General features: G+C 37.9%; 1 protein-coding gene and 1 pseudogene across 2 annotated transcripts; one reads left to right on the top strand and one right to left on the bottom strand.

Annotated features, from left to right (window-relative positions):
• Positions 1–104: 104 nt before the first annotated feature.
• Positions 105–12,390, top strand: LOC144665473 (uncharacterized; annotated as a pseudogene). Its single transcript, XR_013572960.1, has 9 exons — positions 105–1,698; positions 1,933–2,026; positions 4,544–4,637; positions 5,421–5,503; positions 6,814–6,974; positions 8,721–8,772; positions 9,447–9,508; positions 9,665–9,753; positions 10,116–12,390. The product of XR_013572960.1 is annotated as an uncharacterized LOC144665473 (transcript).
• Positions 12,391–14,472: 2,082 nt separating this feature from the next.
• On the bottom strand, positions 14,473–18,492 carry LOC144665482 (uncharacterized). Its single transcript, XM_078526713.1, has 6 exons — positions 18,341–18,492; positions 17,049–17,107; positions 16,749–16,842; positions 16,535–16,616; positions 16,287–16,345; positions 14,473–15,589 (listed from the first exon to the last, which is right to left on the bottom strand). The coding sequence occupies exons 1-6, from the start codon at positions 18,399–18,401 to the stop codon at positions 15,354–15,356; spliced, it is 591 nt and encodes a 196-aa protein (XP_078382839.1). The 5' UTR covers positions 18,402–18,492; the 3' UTR covers positions 14,473–15,353.
• Positions 18,493–20,060: the final 1,568 nt, after the last annotated feature.

The following is a 20,060-nucleotide window of genomic DNA, read 5'->3' as shown; positions in this document are numbered from 1 at the left end:
GGAAAGGCTGGGCCTAAGCATTCCCGTGCATGCTTCTCCCCCTGAGGCGCACACCTTTGCGCTAATACTCCCTTTTTCCTTCAAGGGTGGAATCTCTGTGGCGGATAAATTTGAGCAAGAAGCGAATTTAGACGTATCGTTTTGGTCGTGCTTTTGCGTGATAGGTAGTTATTCAAGAATTATTTTGTTGGTAGATGTGTAAACTTTCCGTGGTGTAACGGACGAAGCGCTGCCAGTTCACAAAGTCGCAAAATATGGAACAAAACGAACACGTCTTGGAAACAGATTTTGGTGACGATCAGTCGAGAAAGGAAGACAGTTCTTGTCAGCCAAACAGTTTGAACGAATCAAGCTTTAGAAACGAAACTAAAATAGTAGATGAATCAGTGGGAAAGCAAGAATCCAAAAGTGACGACGTTTCCTCAGGAGAAGAAAGAAAAATGTCTAGTATTTCTGTAAATTCTGATGATGTAAAAAATTGCCTTGCTATAATCGCCGAAACGTACTCAAGTTCAGATGACGAAGCAAATCCAGAAAATTCTGCAGAGCCAGTTAATAATGAAATCTTTCTGGCTGAAGATGACAGCCGAAAAGAAATGGGCATCAATAACTTTGTAAACGTAGGTGCTAATCCAATTACTGCTCCTGAAAAGGGTGCATCTTTGGAAGAACAAAACAACAATTTAAATAACATCAAGTTGAACTTGGCGGATGCTGCAACCCAAAATACAATGATTGTAGAGCCACAGCATCTCAAGGAGCCTGAAACTGATGGACGCACACTCATAGAGCCAGAGAGGGATGGGCAAACACTTATGGATACCCGGAATGATGGACTCGACACTCATACAACCTAACAGTGATGGGTGCATACTCATGGAGCCAGAGAGTGATGGACACATACTCGGCCTAACTTGATGAGCACACACTTATGGAAACGGACAGTGATGGACACACACCCAAAGAGCCTTCAAAAGACTGGACACTCATAGAGCCTCAGAACAATGGACATAGAATTGTAGAGCCAGGAAGTGGAAACATACTTAAAGCTACAGGAAGCGATCAAAGCACCCCTATAGAGGCTAAAAGTGATAGACACAAACTTATGGAGACCGACTGTAATGGACATGTACTTGTAAAGACTGACAGTGATAAGAACATACCCATAAAGAGTGGGAGTGATGGACACATGCATAAAGAGCCAGCAAGTGATCAAAGCAATCCTATAGAGGCTAAGAGTGACAGACCCATGCTTATGGAGACTGACTGTGTTGGACATACACCCACACAGACCAACAGTGAGGGTCACATGCTCATAAAGAATGAGAATGGTGAACACACACTCTTGAATACTGAGAGTAATGAGCACATACTCACAGCGCCAGAGAGTAATGGGTACAGATCCCCTGTAAAGCCAGAAAGTGAAATGTGTACACTTATAGAGACTAAACGTGAGAAGTCCTCACTCATAGGGTCAGAGAGACATGGAGATACACCTTCATGTGTTGATAAAGGTCATGAAGTCTATGCTATGAGCAGTATTGATAAAGAGCTAGAAAGCATTGGTGAGGTTGGAGGTACCTCTCAGACTGGAGGACTTACAGAATGCACAACCGAAGATAACTCTTCTTCAAGTGATTGTTCTTCAGATGATGAGAGCTCATCGAGTGAAAGTGAAAGTTCTGAATCCAGTTCCGAGTAAGTAAACTAGACGTATAATTACAACTTGTTGTAGCTACTCGGCTCTGGGATAGTAGCCAATGTTGGTGACAAATATGTTTTAATGATAATATATTATTGAAGGCATCCTTTATCTCTACTAATCAAGATTCACTTAAACTTCCTTCAGATTGCCATAAGTGGATAGAACTAAGTCATTTTAATGTTTTCTAATTTCTGATTCACAATATTTGTTTTCTTCAAAATTCCAAGTGAAGACTTGGAAGACATCAGAAAAAAGATTGAGAGAGAGGAAGAACATGTTCACACAGGGCCACTGAAAACAAAGAGTGAACTGTCAGTCAAGGTACACTAACAGTAGTCAACTAGAGCATTGCTAGCAAAATGTTATTTTTGGCCACTTGCCTCCTATTTCCAAGTACTGCTATCATGCAACTTAAGGTATCACGGAAGTAAAATTGGCATTTTCGTTCCAAGTCAAATTGTGTGCAAACCATCAATGGTAACCCCAATAAAGTATATATTTTCTGAAAGCTTATTGAATAAAGATTGTAATTTTGGATTTTGTTTACATTATATAGACCATAATAAGCAACGTCAGCATTTTGTTTGCAATTATGATGTTGTGCAACTTTAGGTTTATTTGAGAACACATTAATATTGCATGAGAGCCAAAACTTTTATGTGGAATTTGTTCTACATATATTAGTCTAAAAAACGGTGTCTCAGATTTATCTTTTCTTGCTCCAATAATTTTTTATGAATTTTTTATCTTAAAGAAGCCCTAAAAACGCCATTTTAAAGTTTAAAAATTCATAAAAAATAAATGGAGCAAGAAAAGAAAAATCTGAGACACCGTTTTTTAGACCAATACTTGAAGATCAAATTCCACATAAAAGTTTTAGCTCTCATGTAATATAAATGTGTTCTCAAATAAACCTAAAGTTGCACAACATCATAATTGCAAACAAAATGCTGACGTTGCTTATTATGGTCTATATAATTTAAACAAAATCCAAAATTACAATCTTTATTCAATAAGCTTTCAGAAAATATATACTTTATTGGGGTTACCATTGTTGGTTTGCACACAATTTGACTTGGAAAGAAAACGCCAATTTTCCTTCCGTGATACCTTAAGGTTACACAATACCTTCAGAGGGCTACTTTTGAGGAAAAACATTTTTTTTGGACTAAACTCAAGATTTACTATAAATCTAACATTTCCCCAAAAATGAAAGAAAAATCTTAAAACGCACGCAAGTTATTTTGAAAAAAAGGTTTTTAAAATAAAAGTTAATAACACAGTTAGGTGTCATAATCCTAAGCGCGTTGACTTCCAGGTGACGTTTTTGCGCGAAAGAGCCACATCCCGGAGCTCTTATTACGAGAACCTCATTAGCATTTTTTGTTTACATGCAATTTTCCTTCTCTTACATTTTAGATATCGCTATTCGGTTCATCGCTCTTCGTTTTTCGTTATTGACTTAATTGAGGTCTTGAAAAAAGTTAACAATGAAAGAGAAAAATCCTTGGACAGCGAAAATATCGAAGCCGAGACCTAAGAAGAAGACAAAAGCGGAATGTTGGTCGATGTGCGGGTGGGAGATCCTTCGAACAAATTGAACTACCCGTTGCTACTTCATTTTCTGTACTTTTCCCGCACATTTTTCTCGGTATTTCCATTCTCTTGTACGCTAAAGTTCAACAAGGAGAATGAACGTGACTGTCACACTATTATTGCCTTTGAATTCCCGCGAAGATCGTTTCGCTCGCTGTGAACGGCAGGGGTGCCAACATTTCATTGGTCGGCGGCATATCTTGTTGACATAAGAGCGTAACATGTTTACAAATCTTCAAATAGCGAAAACTCACAATTGTTTTTCGCGAGAATACCGTCTCTTTGAATGAATTAATAGGGCATGTAGAGTTGGCGGATTCTTACGAAATTTGGCCAGAACATTCGCAAAGCATCGAAGAACAAAAGTGTGTCGGGGATTTCCTTTATTTTTGATATTTCTCTTGTGACAGCCGCGGACGCAACAGGGTCGGCAAATTATTCGATACTTAAACTTTGCAGGTCTATAAAAAGATAACCAATAAGAATTAAGAAAAAGCCTGACACACTTTGAGAGATTGATGCTTGCTGATTAAAATTGTGCAGTACTTTTGCAGTAGTGGTTGTGTTTGATACCCGATTAATTCAGCGGAATGACACTCGGTCTTTTTGTCTTTACCGGCTTCTAACCTCTCAAGAACGGCTCTGCCAAACATCGGATATTTTTTTTCGAATTCTACAGTTCTTTACCTTTCTATTGATATATAGATTGTGGTAGTTTACTTAAAAACAACGTGTGTGCGAATTTTTTTCTGAAGGACACCCGCGAAGGTATTGTGTAACCTTAACCCATTGTTGTCTGTGCTGGCCAAAACTGGCTGTGACATTTGTTGGCCTTTGTTCCACTTCTGACATCATCACATTTGCCAAAATAAGGCATCACATTTACTCAAGCTCTGTGGAAGAAAAAAATCCTTCCAATGATACCCAAAGCAGGGCGGTTGGCTTAATTGAGCTCAAAATACTTTATAAAAGGAAACCATAACCAAGTAAAAAATCATTACTGCCAGTAATAAATTATTAGATTTCACACCTCCTCCCATTTCGGTGAGTACCTCAAATGAATAAGAAAAACAACAATATTCCATTATAAATATTACCCTATTTCTACATTTTAATTTATGTACCCATCTCAAATACAATGTAAGCCCTGTATCTATCAACTTTGATAAGGATCTTCACTTAAGCCTACAAAGAGCCTGCTTGAAGACAAAAATAAACTAACAAATTATACTTAATTTCCAGGATCTTCCTGAAATTCCAGAGGTTAATATAACCATTGATGACAACATTCAGCTTGTGGAACTTGGTCTTGTACTGAGTACTGTTGAGTCATTAGGTAGGTTTGCTCTTTGATGGGAGTGGGGAGCCAAACATTCTTAGTATAGCAACTTGGCATAATTTCATGTGCAACATGATACCAGATTGGTTTTACTGAAAATGGTCAGAATCTAATTAAGGTGCATGGAAGTGACCACACTGCAGCTAATGGCATCTCTGAGAACCTAGATTCTCAAAATTTCCTCATTCCCTTTCCAGCACATGGGTTTGCCGCTCGAAGTGAATTTTTGCTTAGCATGATGAGAGTCCCACTAAGGTCCTCTGACAGAACAGTTTTTCATAATTATATCCACATACTCACTCGATCAATGACTAAATCATGATATAAACTGCTATGATGCAGCAAAAAAGAACTAAGAATGATGAAAAAAGAAAGCAATGACAAACATCCATTTCAAAATACCACAATGATATTTACAGCTGTTGTTTAGGTGGCATCGGTCCTCAGAAGCGTGGAACATTGCGACATGGCTACCCACTTGTAAAGGGTTTTTACTAGCCAAAGTAAAAATTCTGGGGTGAACTAATGTTACCTTTTAGTCCACTGTTAATAAATATATGTCCATTATTTCTTAAGTATGTGCCCACAGCTTCCAGATTCTTTAAGGGACACAGTTTTTTTTGCACCTAACTGAAGACAGTGCGACTACTGTCCCTGGATGGGATGCTTTTCCATTTCATGGGAGGAGAAGTTTCTAAATCCACCCAGAAATAATAAAAAAATTAAAAATTATATTTTAAAATTCCAACATTACTGTTAACATTGTTTTGTTCTTTTTAGTGGTAGTAAAAGCTTTGCCACAGACTCCAGCTTTGGATTCAGAGAGTGTTCTTTTCTTGGAGAACAGATCCTGTCTAGGCTTGGTTAGTTATATCTTGCATTACCCTTCTTAGAATCTAATCAAACAATCTTTCTTCTGCTCAGGCCCTGGCTTTTGTATTGCAGCAGATAAAATTTCTAAAATTCAACAACATGTTATGACCAAAATTGTTTCCTTCCCTTCCACCAAATAAACAGCTTAATTATTATCAGTTTATTTTAGAAAAAACCCAACTGTCTCTGATGGTTGATAAAGCTTATAAGTCACAACAAGCTTGAAAATTTACAGAAAGGTGATCATGATGACCTGTTAAAAGAGCTGCAATCTTGTAACATGCACTTTTTAAATGTTTAAAAACTAGACAATTTTTGTGGTAATATAAATGTGTGACCAATGGAAAACAGAAGTGTTTAATATAATAAATAAAATTTTTCATTTTAAATCATGTTATAATATAGATAGGAGTCTATGCGCGCTCTGATTGGCTAAAAACCTATGTTTTATCAGAGTATAAAACATAGAAAAATCATGTTTTATTGTTTTTCGTCCGCTTTCCTCGAGTGCTTCGCGCATCGTTGACTGTTCATTGGCTATAACCACTCGTATCCAACAAGGGCGAATGGAATGATTGTTTTATGAATTCCTTTTTAAGTATAAATCCACTGGACATTTAATTGGTGTAAATGAAGTGAGGCGGGAAAAATTGTGGCGCGGTGTTCACTGCTTGAGTTGAATGAAACGCGCAAGGAAAGAAAGTTTTCTTTCGAAGATTTTCTTCTACAATCTCCTCTTAAATCGTCTATTCATGCTGGAACTTGATTGTGACAACAATTATTAAGGTTTACGGGAAGATCCGAAGCAATAGCTTTTCTGGAAATTATACGCCTTGTTCAAGTCGAACGAAGCTAGCAAGGGACAGATGTCATCGAGACTACTATGTTATGCTGAGACGAAATTGCACTCAGAATCGGTGACAGAAGTTTATTGAAGTTCAAAAAGACAAGATCAAGATTGAAAGGTAACAAACTTACCTGAAATGCTTAGCCTTATTTTCCATCGAACACTGAATGAAATTGTGTCTGTTTTCTGGTCTTCCTGTAAACTATTTTCTGCTTTTCATCTTCGTTTTCTGCGGCTCATGTTTTCTACATTTCCCTCGTGTTCTCAAATGCCCGTCATGTTTTATGACAGTATAAAACATGGCTTAGGCTTCTTTATTTGTTAAAATTTTATATTAATTTTTCATCATCTTCAAAAAAAGGAAACTTCATATTAAATAATGATAATAGTACTTATTTTGAATAAATTGAGGGCATTCAGACTAAACTTAAGTGTGGCGATTTCTCTTGACAGGTTTTTGAGACATTTGGACCTGTACAGACCCCATTTTATTCTGTCAGATTTAACAACAACACAGACATTAGTGATAAAAATGTTCACAAAGGAGACAAAGTATTCTATGCTCCTGATATGATGGAATATTCCAACTTTGTGTTTGTGGCACAGCTTAAAAAGTAAGTAATATCATCAAACATGGGAGGTGACAGTGGCTTGGTGGTTAACATGCAAGGTGCTGGGGGAGGGGGGGGGGGTCATGTTCTTGGGCAAGACACTCAGCTGTCACAGCCCAGCAAAAATATAGGTGGGTGTGTCATGGGTGTAATCACACAAAGTGTGATCATGGGTATAAACAGTTGACCTGTGAGTCCCCCGGCAATGATCACACAGTGATGAGAGGTGATCATGCCTCTATTTAGCCAGGGTCCGAAATTAACTTTTTTACATCGGCGCCAGCTGGCGACCGGACGGAAAGTTTTAGTCGCCAGATGGCAATTTCTGGTCGCCAATTTTTTCGATTGACTTTCCTTTTATACTTTAAGATGAAACACTTGTTCTGCTTCTGCTTCTGCTTTGTATACTCAAAAACAGCTTAATTAAACCACAAAACAACGACGATATGAAAGCCAGTTCTACAGACCGTAACCACTCAAAGAAATGCTGTACTTGCCTATAAGTAGAGTCTTAAGAAGTCTTCTTTATCGAATGTTAACTCTCTAACATTTAAACGGAAAATACTTTACAGTCTTACTCAAACATTCCGCTCTTAAATATAAAAAAACACCGGGAAAAAACATCATTTCCACCAACTTTCTGACATATTTCGACAGGCAGTTTTTCATTCAACACAGTGACAACAATGTTGCGTTCGTGGAACGTTGTAGCGAAAGCACATTGCTCGGCGCGCCCGCAAAAACGTCATAGGGAAAACCGCTGAGATAAACAACATGGCGGCTCACAATGTTCGAGTCGTGTTGATCGCAGCTGTTGGCTGAGCTGTTGGGGAGTTTATACATTATGTAGGTAGAAATTTACTTCACTGTTATTTCAAGGACATCGCCAAGATAAAAAGTGAGTCAATAAATTGTTAAAAAACGGCTCCGAATTTTATCGTTAATCAATTTCTCTGAATACTCTTACAAAGCATCTTAGTCGCCAGCGGGCGATCAGTTGTGAAATTCTGGTCGCCAGCTCTCAATATTTAGTCGCATTGGCGACCAGGAAGGCGCAATTTCGGACCCTGTTAGCTGATACACATGATCATGCCTTGAATCACCCTAATCATCCTAAATAACTGTGGTGAGGAAATATTTTTATTGAAGAGTGCCATCTTCACTAAGAAGTATAAAATGAGTACTGGTGACCTGTTAGCCAGAAGGGTAACTTCTCAAAATGGTAGGGGGTAACTTGCAATGGCCTAGCATCCAATAAAGGGTGAGTCATTAAGTGTATGAGGCTGGGGGCCCCCTAGTGTCAGACATTTCAACCATTTTTCGGGCAAAATGATTGGAATTCGGGCAACAATTAAGCCTTGAAAAAAAAATTGGTAACAGACTGACAATTCTTAACGTTACATTCAATATGAATTCCATCAACACAAAAAGGTATTGGAAATTTACCAAACTTTGTGATTCAAAAGTTAAAATTTCTCATAATAATATTTATATCTGCTTTCGTTTCCTTTCACAAAATACTATAATCACGATTTTTCTCGTAAATACTGCATGACACCTCAGTTTGATTCAGTTGCAATCATTTTGAAGTGGGTGGGAAATTGGCATATGCCTATGGGGTGGATAGCAAAAATCCTTGGTCAGTGCAAGCCGCTATGGAGAAGAGTTTCCAGTAAATGTTCTTCAATCTGTTCACTATATATCAACTTTATCTTCTAAATCTGTTTTTTTTTATGACATTGTTTTCAGGTTAAGGGGATCTGATGCTTCATGGGAACATGATGAAGAACCTCCACAAGAGGTGAGTGTTGAGCCTCCTTACACTTATGGACCCAAGTAGGGAGGGGGGGGGGTACTTGGGATTTGAAGTAACAGGGATGGTCCAAGGATTTTTTGAGTTTCAATTTTCTTATTCAATGAGTTTTTGGGGTAGGAAAATTTGACAAGTTTTTTTGGCTTGATTCAAGAAGGGATTTTTTGGGGTATTATTAGTAGGGAAAGATAAATTCAGATGGTATAATGAATATCAAAACACAAGCATTCTAATATTTTTCTTTGTGTTATATCATTCCCCCCTTTCTCGAAATTTAAGGGTCAGAAATTCGGCATTTTCGGATTTTAAGGGGGTTGGTTTTTTGGTCCAGCAATTTTTTGGGTTTGTTGGTAGCCCTTGGGATTTTTTTGAGTCTTGATTTTTGTCCCCATTCGATCATCTCCGTCACTTGAAATTCTGAGTACCCCCCTGGGCTTATGGAAACTTGACACTCTATAAGAGATCTGGAGATATCTGCTTATGGGAGGTTTAAAATGGGATGATTATATGTAGCTGGGGCCACAACTAACTGATTGCTTGCGGGAAGTGTCAGCAGGGTTTCAACTCTCTTTATTTCAGATCAAATTATGGATCTTTTTATGGGACTGTAACAAAAGGACAAATATCTTGACACTAACAGCATAATGTTATTTTTATTTTAGGCCATTGAATATTCTGATGATGAAGAAGAAGCTAAAGTTAGGGCCAATAAAAAGAAAGAAAGGTAGGAACAAAATTGTACTGCACAGTTGAAAAGTGTCTTAAAATAACATTTAATGGCTGCTTTGTTTTAACAAAGTGGTGAGACTGTGGCATATGTCACAAAGTTAATAAAATCTTGTCAAAATATATGATAAAAGGCCTTTTTGCTAATTTCCAGAATGGCTAGAAAAGGTTCCAGTGCAGGTGATGATGAATCCAGTAAAACAGAACCAAGTGGAACCAGTGATCACCAGGGAACTAACAGAGGTTAGGAATTAATTTTCCTTCTTTTATTGATAATCCAACTGATCATGATGTGGCGATGATATCCTCACTTCCAAACGGCAATGACAGATTATGCAATTAATTTTATGTAGTAATATATGAAAAACACCTAGACAGGACACAGCCTTTTAAGAAGGAAATCTGATCTTGGAATGGACTGCTACATGTATTGTTCCATCACAGGTTACTTCTAGTATTTAGTAGGATTATTCCCAGCAATGTTCCACTGGACCATACCAATTTGTACACTTGAGAGTTTACTGGTAACTAGCCTTGGCTAATAATTTAAGAAAACAGTTCTGTGTAGAGAAGTAATTTTTTGCCTTTTTGATTTGTTTTGACAGGTGGTAGGAAAAGAACTTGGCGAAGTCGCGGGAGAGGACAAATAGCCAATCAGAACCAGAATCAAGGGACCGCCAGCACTTACCCCACCCCAATGCAGAACCCAGCCTTCAGAGGCCCTTCACCTCAGCCAGGGGCTGCCTTGCCTCCACAGGCTACAGCTCATATGGTACATAGGCCTGTATTTCCACCACAGAGCCCCTTCATAAGCCACCCAACCCAACAAGCACCACCCTTTGAGATGAGACATATGGGGCCTCCAAGAGGAGTACCTCCAAGAGGCCCATTGGGTATGATGCCGCAAGCCATGAGACCTTTTTCTGGTCCACATCCTGGCCTGATGGGAAATGTACCTATGCCTTCCTTTGCAACATCTAGGCCGTTTATCGATGCTCAGCATATGCAAGGACACTGGCCAGTTGGTCCACCCTCTGGATTTGCCCCAAGATATTCCTTACCAGGAACTCAAGGATTTCAAAATCCTGGCTTTCAATCAAGGGATTTACACTTTGGTATGCCCCCACCCCCACCCCCACCACCTCCTCCTCCACCTAATTTTTAGATTTTTTCTTCAGGAAAACGATCTTCAATGAAAATTTTTTGTTACTGTTTTTCAATTAAATAATAATAATGGATTGATGTGTGGAGAGAAAGAACTCAGAAAAAAATTCTGAGTTCACAGATGTTTTTCAATTAAATTTTTAACTTAGATGCACACTATATAACAACAGGAATCAACGAGACCTTCCAAGGGTTTTTCTGATGTCGCTTTGTTGCTCGTTTACAACCCTCCTGTCACCTATTTGGTGAGGGAAACATTGTTGCTGTCGCAGTGCTTGTTTCTGTCGGCTGTCAGTGCTCTGAAACGAGATTGATGCTACATCTTTAGCTATTTTGGAGCATTGTTGCCTGTTGCCAAAACCCCTTGGAAGGCGTCATCAATCCTCAGTCTTGCCAGAAGAAATGATCCTGAAATCAATCTCTGGCAAGAAATGAAGATGAACTACTTCAAAATATATTTTGCACTTAATGGTAAATAGATTCTCTTCAACTCTCTCTGTAAACCAAATGCTTTGCCAATTGCTAAAGACCCTCAATTCAGCAATATGTGAAAAACTTTCCAAGCAAAATTCAGTGCTTTTTTTAGACGCTATGCAAATATGGCTGCCATTGACTTTTGGCTCCCAGAAGAATCAGTTTTCAACAGAATTAAATTACTTCACCTTAAAGATCAAGTCAAAGTAAATCAGTGTATGGAGTTTGAACTCAATACTCTCATCTAATTATGGCAAGTTGCAGTGATATATTTATTATTCAAGACATGAAAAAGAGGCCAGGCAGGCCAGGGTGGCTTTTTCCAAACAAATATCTTAAATTTAAATGAGTCATAAATTCGCAGCATTTTAACCAAAAACACTAAAACTCCTCAGTGTGGCATGTAATTCCATATATTTTTGAGTGTCACCATCAGCTTTTTAAGAAACCTGACCAAACAGCAGGATTCAATGACAGCCACTTTTTACACAATGTACGTTGCATTTACTTAAGATCAGTACTTCCAGTATTATATGGGAAGGGCCCCTTTTTAGAGTGAAAGAGATTTAAAAGAAAAAAGTACATGTCTAATCAACAGAACTGAAAGGGTAGTATTTTAATGTTGGGCTTTGCACCAAAGGGTATTGACTTTCTGCGCTGTGCTTCAGACTTCTTGTAGTTTAAACTTTATCTAGACAATTGCTGAGACGTGGATTTGTAAATTTAAGGATAAATTGCTCTTGGGACCAAAAAAGAGTTTGCTTCAAAGAATAATTATTGTCCACTTATGGGAGGTTAAAAATGTAGATTGAGTGTGACTGGGGCCATGACTAAGCAGCTGCTTACAGGACATGCTCTCCAAAAGGAGGTGTCTGTCAGGGGAGGTTCATTAGGCTAATAAAAAGTGCTGTCTGCTCACTTGCTGATTTGAATATAAAATTCACATACAGTAGAATCTCAATTTTTTGAACCTCTAGGGAAAACTAAAATTGTTTTGAAAAAATTGGGATCTTTGAGAAACCGGAACTCCACTGTATAAAGGTTTATTTAAATACAGCACATATCCTTATATTTATGTGGTCTTTCAGCAAGCTGTGTAGCATAAAATGACAAAATTTTATAACCAATGTAAATATGCTGATAAGGCCCTATTCTCCAAGAGGAGATATAAGGAAGCAGATGAAATATGCTGATAGAGTAACAATGTGTTACATGTATTAAACTCACCTATTTTCACAATAATTTATTGTCTTTAATATTATTACACCAACAAACTTGGACTGTCGTGGTTTCAAAGTACAGTTAAACCTCTCTAATATGGACACCGAAGGGACAGAGCAAAGTGTCCGTATTAGAGAGGTGTCCGTATTATAGCTACGACGTCACTTTTGACTTCATTGACAACTTAAAGTATTTAGTAACTCGAAATGTTCTGCTACGCAATATTGCTGGTAAAAAATTAACACTAAGCACAAATCCAAAAACATTTAAACAAGAAATTGCATTACGAACACAAAATATCATCGCCTGATAACCAGTGTTCGTAATATTAGAAGGTTAACTTTATATGAACTTGGTCCCTGGGGCTGAGATTTAGTGTCTGTTGTCCGTGTTAGAGAGGGTCCGTATTATAGAGGTTTTTTCTAAAGAAAATAATTTGTATTAGAATTTTGTTGGGACATCGGAGATTGTCTGTAATAGAGAGGTGATCATATTAGAGGTGTCCCTACTGAGAGGTTCGACTGTATGTAAATATGAAAATTAAAAATAATTATTCACTTTCATTGTTTATTCCACAATGGAAGTAGAGGATAATTTTTACCACATGCTATCCTTAGTGACCTATTTTGTCTCACTCTTTCCAGCCTAAATTTCCACTGCCCCTAGTTGACTATTGGTTCATAGAAAACTTGGCATTGTCTGATTGTTAATTTGAAGAATTACATGGCAGTCAGTACCGAGTTTATTTTTTTAAAGTTTGGAATTAAAAAAATAAAATGTATTTGCATTGAAGGCAGTGCAGCAAGTAGAGTGCAAAATAATCTCTATTTTTCCTCACACAAAAATAAGATATTGAAAAGCGAAACTTCCCAAGATCTCATCCAAAAAGAGCAGGGGTGGATCCAGGGGGGGGGGGGTGGATTGGGTGGCTAGCCACCCCCCTTCATCCACAAGAAAAATGAAAATGAACACAAAAAATAGAAAATAAGGACAATGACACCGGGCCGGGTAAGGCGAAAAAAATGTTAATATTTTTAGCAATTGCACCCTTTTAGCCACTTTTCTTACTGTTTTCATTGCATGAATCAAAATTGAACGAAGCGATTTCATAAGCAAAGCATTGACTCACCAAGTCATCCCCAGGCCACTTTGCCAGGAGCTAAAAATTTCCGCGCTCGTGGGTGAACAAAACAACGCATATCTGTTCTTTCGTGTAAGTTCGTAAGTTCAACTTCAAATTTCAATAACTGTTCTTAAGAACTAGAGTTTCAGGCTGTCCTAAATATAATTCAATGTTAAACAAGGTAAGTTGAGGAAAGGATAGTTTTGTCAAATTATCAAGGAAAAACAGCAGTTTAATAGCTTAATTGAAAGATGTTTAAAGCTGCTCAGAAAATCACGGAAATCACATCTAAGAGGCTTTCACTTTTTCAAAATTTTCTGGGGTAGCATACCCCCGACCCCCGTAGGGGCATGGAGTCTGCGGCACATAATAATTTAGCACAAAATAATTTGGACTCCCACTTTAAAAATCCTGCCTTAAAGCCTGATACCCCCCCCCTTTAAAAAAGGGACAGTAAACAAAAATATTTGTCAACAGCCACCCCCCTTTAGAAAAATCCTGGATCCGCCCCTGAAGAGGCCCTTTTCTCTCACACCCTGACACACACCCTTTACATTGGCATGAGGGAGAGGGCAAGTTTATCATGTGGCACTAGCCTGATCGGGGAAGGGATCTTATCGGGTAGCAGTGAGGGGGAGGTGGCTAATTTCAGGGCTTATTTCGAAAGAAATGTTTGGTGTTATATTTGGAAGGGGTTTTGCAACTGTAACATTATTTCCGGTCTTAACAGCAATGCAAGATGTCTAAATAAGTGATAAATTAGTTGGAAATGTTAACCCCTAGCAACATGTTTGGGTAAAGGTTAGGGAGGCGAGTAATATTCCAGGCAAGGCATATCAACTATGTTAATATACCAGGCAATGTTTCCTACTACTTGGCTAAAAATTTGGCTGCACAACCTTGCTTAGAAAACACGCCCAATGCAATGCATAAAATGTCAATAAAGTGCTGTTGCATTCTAGAGTGGAAGACAAATGACATTCAATGTGTGAGAATGTTTATTTCAGAGTGTGTTACACTGGGTAATTTCTTATCCACCCTGCAAACAGAGTTTCCGTGGAAGATCGAAAGAAACTCATGCAACTTGTGTTGAGGGAAATTGAAATTCAGAGACAAGTTGGTGAAAACTTGCCTGGTTACCATGCTGATGTATTTTCCAAGTTCTAAACCATATTTGCACAGTTGATTTATGCTAGACTTGGGCTGTTTTGTGGGAAACTAATTTTTTAAATACAAAAACAAGTAAAAACAAACGATGTAACATCCTGACAACCTCACGACGCCATTATCAAAATTGATTGTCTTGTCAACGAGATGCTACACATCAAGCAATTAGACTGTAGTTGAACGTGACTAAGTTGTGTAGCTACCTTAGTTATAGGACTTGAATTCAATCAAACCCTTGATAATGGTGTCACGAGGTTGCCGAAACGTCTGGACATAATAACATTTGTTTTTACTTGTTTTTGTATTTCAAAAACACTGTTAACTAAATTTTTAATTTAAAATTTATTGTTTTCTTTAATATTACATTTTAAAACCCAGGATCATTCTTCTTTCTGTACAACATTCAAGGTCTCCTCTTCAACAGTTTGGTTGTGTTTAGGCACATCAAGTGCACATACACTGTTCGTTTTGTATTTCTGCAGACATTTCCAGTTCTCCACTGGCATGGTAATGTTCTAGTTCTTGTCGTCCATCAAATTCCAACCTTAAACTTCCTCGGAACAGATGCCCACCAATTGCAATTTAACAAGCAAACATACATAAAACAAAGTCTTCTATCCTCTTGAAAATTTTACTGGGCATGCAGTCCTGAAGATTGTATGTGTCCGCAACAGCAAAGCAAGTTTAACAGAATTCACGCCCAGTTGGGTGTCGAAATTGAGTGTCCTCTGCTATTAATTAGCTTTTCTCCAAAGTGATATGCTGTCGCAAGACCACCGCCCAAAGCTCCTGCAATGGCGATGGGCCGTAAACCAGCTGTTGATTTAAATATCATGCCTGTTAGAGTAGCTGCTCCAACTGAGTTAAATTCATCCTCTTCTCCCCCTCGTAACTTGCCAATTAATGTATCCAGACTGCAGTACATCAGTGCTGTTGACAAAAAAGTAATGAACAATCACTGGACTGCATTCAAGCAAGTGCTGACTTTTGGAGAACAGGATGGGTAACTGCTGGAGGGGGACTCCCATATGAAAGGGATGACGATCGATGTTCATTGTCTGTCAATAGTTATATACATAAAAAATAAAATAAATGTTATTATTATAGACTTTAAGGATTTAGGTCTCGCTTAAGTTGCCAGAACACCAATATTTTTAGCAGTCAAGGTTACAGTTGCAGAAAAAGCTGTCATACTGTGTAGCAGTCCAGACCAATCAGGCTTGCAAATGGTCTCTTAGAGGGAGAAGCTTGAGCCCCACCCAGATTAGTCTCCTTTAGTAGTTTAATTCAAATTTTGGACAAGCACCCACCTCCTTTTGATATAGGAGTCCCTTAGCCCTCCCATGGTGACTAAACTTGAGGTATCCACAGGAGTTTCTGTAGAATTATGTACCATGGTTTGCCAGTTCCCATTTATACACCTATTTTCCAGGTAACAACTGCAGATTTGATATTTTATCAGTGTGACTTCAATTTTTATTGAAAGCCCTGCTTGTACATTTGTATCTCTCCTTACAAACACCTCTTCACTGAGTACATATATTCACTGTTGTGGTACAGACAACTCCACAATACAGACATTCAGCTGACCATTTAGTGTCTATATCAAGTTAATTTTTTTCCTTACCTAGAACTCCTAAACTGTTTCCAAATGAGGGACCCCTTCTTGTACAGCCATTCAACACACTGTAAATGAAAAAGTCAAAACAACATTATTCCACATGCTTTACTACTTGCCATTATAAATTTTTTTTACTAATAAAACTTTGTAAGCTAAGTATGGTCAGTATCAACTTTTGTTGCTTCCTGTGATTACAAATTTAAAGTCTTTTAAATGATAATTTTGGCAAAATATAAATGAACTTCAGGCAAGACCTGTTTACTCTGAGCTTTAGAGTTTTTCCATCTGGATTCCGTAGACCTTCATACAGACCCCATGTTCCTCCAGCAGCCAAACCTTTGAAAAGAGAGGAAAAACTTACTATTTCTGACAGCTTAGATCGTTAAAACAAAACCTTCAGACATTTGCAGCTGTAACGTAAAAAATGACAGCAAACAGAAAAAATAAATTTGAGCAGCTTTAACATACCGCACATATATGAAGTTCCAATCCCAGAAAACATTTGTTCACCCCAGCTTCTCTTCTTTTTACTGTCTGTAGGGAAAACAAACTCTGCTCCTCCCTGAAAGTGCAGAGAAAAGAAAATTAATTAACTAAAAAATAATGATCATTTTTATTCTAACCCCAATGAATAATGAGCCCTCGGGGCAGTCTCTACATGGATAAGACATCAAGAGTCAAAATTGTTTTCAAGGCTCTTGGCAAATTTTAAACTAAATCTGATTTTAAACAAAATATACCGGTAATAAAATAAATATGACTTTTTACCTGATTCAAATATGTTGGATCAATATTCAGATATGGTGACAGTGAAGCACCTCTGTTAACTGAAATTTAAAAAAAGAAATACACATTGTTGGAGAGATTTACTAGTAAAAGAGATTAATCATGATTCTACCATGCAATCATTTTTGTTGAAAACTCAATCACGACTGATTGACAGATGAATATTGAATCTGTACAATGCCTGAACGATGTATCTCTCATTTTTCCTAACCAAAAACACAAGGCTAGCATTCCACATTCTCAAAACTCTTGATTTCTTGAACCAATTTTCATTTCCCCTGGATAGTACTTCTCTGAAATTTTAACTCTGATTTCTCGAACCTACCGATTTCTTGAAGCAATTTTTGTTTCCCCTGGAGGTTCAAGAAATCGGGATTCTACTGCAATTCAGTGTAGTTTGTGTGAACAATTGAATGGAAGAATTTGTATGCAGTAAGTACATATGAGGTTATTTGAAAATCTTTTCAAACAATCTACACTTCTTGTAACGTCAGTCAGGGGGGTATAAGTGCCTTTTTGGGTAACACTTCATTATTTGAAGCTGAATTTTATTATCCAGTCAAAGAAAAGGGAAAGCACTAGAAAGGACAGTCTGGTTGTTTGGACCAGAATTTGCCATCAACTGGTACTACCCCCCTCCCCCCTAAACAACAAGGTTGTGTTGCATGCAACAGTCAAATTCACATGAGTTGACACAATTGATGATAGCACAGAGAGTGTCATCATCCCATACCATGTGAATATGCTGGGGGTTTTTCAGTGCTATTTCTCATGTGCATGATGCAATGTGGCCTTCCTAACTGGTCAGTAAATCGTTGTCCATATTTTGTCCGTGACTACATGTACCAAAATGTCACGACAAGATTAACTGAATTTTAACATCCACCACTGTCGATCTTAACAGTTTTCAACAGATGGTCTTGGGTATTTAAGTTTTGAAATATAAAAATCATAAGCTTATAGTTTACAACATAAGCCTAAGCGTTCACTTTTTCGTCGTGACTAAAAACGGACGACAGCAAATGGCCGTCGACAAACTCGGCAAATGATCTTAACTTTACCCATCTTCGGGTGACAACCCATGCAGAATATTTCACCACTTCCTAACTTATTCACGTCTTATTCTTAACTCTAAAACTAACCGCTAAACAGAAAGTCTATAGTGCAAAAATTTATCTGTCACATCAGAACACGTGCACGCATACATCCTCACGAACTTCGGCGATTGTGTCCATGTTTCATCACGTACCATCAAATCTGATTCATTAACTTACCAGAGTATCCCATACTTGGATCTTGTGCTGAGTAATCACCTCCTTTATTTCCGTAGTCCATTTTTGACAAAGATTTAAAGAAGGAAAGAAAATTTACAGGAAGAGCACCAAAAATTACTACGCAACCTCGTGCAGAAACGGCTTCTGCGCGTGCGTATAGTCATTACGCAATAAAACGTGAGTATTAGCAGGGATCTGGGATCTACAAACTGTTCTTTCTGAAAAAGCTAAAAATTTGTGTTATGGATCATTGACAATTTTTTGTCAACTTGAAAAAATAAGCTTTCACAAATATTCTGAAAAAGGGGTGTACAGTTTAAGTGTAAATATCCCAATCCTGCATAATTTCTGTGAGCATTCGTGACCAAAGGCTTCAAATGGGAAAATGGCGAGGGGGGGAGTTCCAGTTCCTATGACAGTTAATCAAGGAAATCTGAGGAGCATCTAGCCTGAATTCCAGACATCCCTCTGTGGTTGCCTACTTCCCAGAAGGGACGTCTGAACACATCTGGCTCTAATGCCGTCACTACACTTTGGTTTTAATTAATGCGGAAAAGTTTCTGTCAAGGCCATGAAATTGTGAATGAAAAATCGCTTCAATAAAGGAACACAGGGTATAAAATTGTTCTAATAGTAAACTATTTAAAATTCAGACAAATGAATGAGATTTTAATCGACTGCAGGCCGTATATTCTTTTACGGAACCGATTTAATCTGAACTGATTTGCTTTATCTAGCGATCAAAATTTATGTTACGCAGCGGACAAATACAACACACTCGTGAGTACTTAAATGAATCAATTTAGATGGTTACAGAGGCATCAAGAAACGGAATTCAATACAAAAATATCCTACTTGATCGTGGGCACTGAGTTCAGAAATCACTGGCTCATTGAGGCTGCAGGACATAAGCGTCGAGCGGCTTTGTTGACAAAACAAGAATACGTATAAATTTGGCAAAACACTGCATGTCGAAGCCAAAAAACACTGCATGTCGAAGCTAAAAACCTACCGATCTTCATCCGTAGTTAAACTAATAAAGTAATAAACTCAAGGTAAATGACTAATAAATTCATTTCTAGGAAGGTGAACTCTTTTGAACTCTTTCCAAACATTTTCAAATTACAATCCTCGTGCGGCAAAATTCAGTCATAATTTCACATAATTATGCAAATAATTTTTAAATCAACCAATCAAAATCACTACCCGGTTTTCGGATAGTGACGTCACCGGACGGCATTAGAGCCAGATGTGTTTTGATGTCCCTTCTGGGAAGTAGGCGACCACAGAGGGATGTCTGAAATTCAGGCTAAGGAGCATCCAGATGTACTCGAAATGGGGGAGGGAAGCAGTTTAATGATTGGGGGAGGGGGAGAGGGAGGCAAAAAATTTCTTCCTTAATCCACCACACAATTTACGGCCAATTAAGTTTCATATATTTTCTGTGGTGAGTGTATATTTAACAATAATAATTTACATGAGCAAGCGCTGGTTAGGAGATCGTAAAAAGCCAATGAGGCGTGTAGTGCCGAGTTGGCTATAATGATCCCATATCCAACAAGCGTGAGTGGAATAATATTATTGTTTCATTAATTAAAAATGCCCAAAGAATGACAACATTTGACACGTATCAGCTACATATTTGTGGTCAATAGTTTATGAGCTCATATACCATTGCCTGTTAACCAATCAAAACTCAGGAATTACAATATACCATTGC

This window comes from Oculina patagonica, chromosome 9 (assembly GCF_052425735.1).
Source record: "Oculina patagonica isolate OP01 chromosome 9, crgOcupat, whole genome shotgun sequence".
Taxonomy (NCBI): domain Eukaryota; kingdom Metazoa; phylum Cnidaria; class Anthozoa; order Scleractinia; family Oculinidae; genus Oculina; species Oculina patagonica.
Note: the sequence above shows the minus strand (reverse complement) of the source record. Positions and strands in the feature narration are given on the sequence as shown.